The 941-nt window shown below is 43.7% G+C and overlaps 1 protein-coding gene across 1 annotated transcript in view; it reads right to left on the bottom strand.

The window, feature by feature from the left end:
- Window positions 1-27: 27 nt before the first annotated feature.
- The window catches only part of LOC119591151 (shematrin-like protein 2), an 18,116-nt gene continuing 17,202 nt past the window's right edge, over window positions 28-941 (bottom strand). The window contains exons 8-9 of the mRNA XM_037939862.1: window positions 196-548; window positions 28-34 (exon numbers count right to left, since the gene is read on the bottom strand). Of these exons, the coding sequence (XP_037795790.1) occupies window positions 28-34; window positions 196-548 (360 nt within the window). The remainder of the gene's footprint in view (window positions 35-195; window positions 549-941) is intronic.

The raw sequence follows: 941 nt of genomic DNA, 5'->3' as shown, positions 1-941 counted from the left end.
GAGATCACAGAACAAAATGGGGAAAATTTAATATCTTAAAGTATTAAAAGAGTTAGAATTTGTCTACATTGAGGGTTTTTATTCTTTAATGATGGTAATCTAGAGACGGAGGGATACACGTTTAACTTTATAACAAGTTGAATTATTACAATAGCAATTATTATTTCCCGTATCCGTAGCCACCGCGAAACCCGCCCCATAGCCTCCTCCACGGCCGCCTCCGCGACCGCCCCCCATAGCCGCCCTCCATAGCCGCTACCAAAAACTGCCGCCATAACCGCCACCGCGACCGCCGCCATAACCACCACCATAGCCTCCACGACCGCCTCCGTAGCCGCCACCATAACCGCCTCCAAACCTCCATGACCGCCTCCGTAGCCCCCACCATAGCCGCCTCCGCGACCGCCCCCATAACCCACCCCCATAGCCTCCATAGCCGCCACCGTAGCCGCCTCCAGACCTCCCGCCATGAAAACATGCCACCATGGCTGCCACCAACAGAAGTGCGATGGTGTATTTCTGAACGTAAATACATACAATAAGCTTACCTGGAAAACAATGGAAAACTATGTAAAGCCGGAGTTATATCAATAAAGTAATTGAGCCTTGTGATATGTCCAGGCATGGATGAATTTCGGGTTTCATTTGACTATATAATGAGTTAGAGTTTACATCTTAAACATCTGACTGAATTTACATCTAATGCCTATGGTTTGAAATGTGTACCTTAAGAATGAATGTTATTTATGCATTTGTTTTGGTCTATAATTGCTCCTTTAGAATGGTAATTCACAGTATATGAGTTCTCACAAGTTATAGCAAATTATACCAAGTGATTTACCTTTTTCCCCCATTAGTGTGATTGATAATGATGGTGTAAAAAAGGACATACTTATCACTAAGGCAATAAAAACAAAAAAATAGTTATAGTTTACGGGGTC

Source organism: Penaeus monodon, chromosome 28 (assembly GCF_015228065.2).
Source record: "Penaeus monodon isolate SGIC_2016 chromosome 28, NSTDA_Pmon_1, whole genome shotgun sequence".
NCBI lineage: Eukaryota > Metazoa > Arthropoda > Malacostraca > Decapoda > Penaeidae > Penaeus > Penaeus monodon.
Note: the sequence above shows the minus strand (reverse complement) of the source record. Positions and strands in the feature narration are given on the sequence as shown.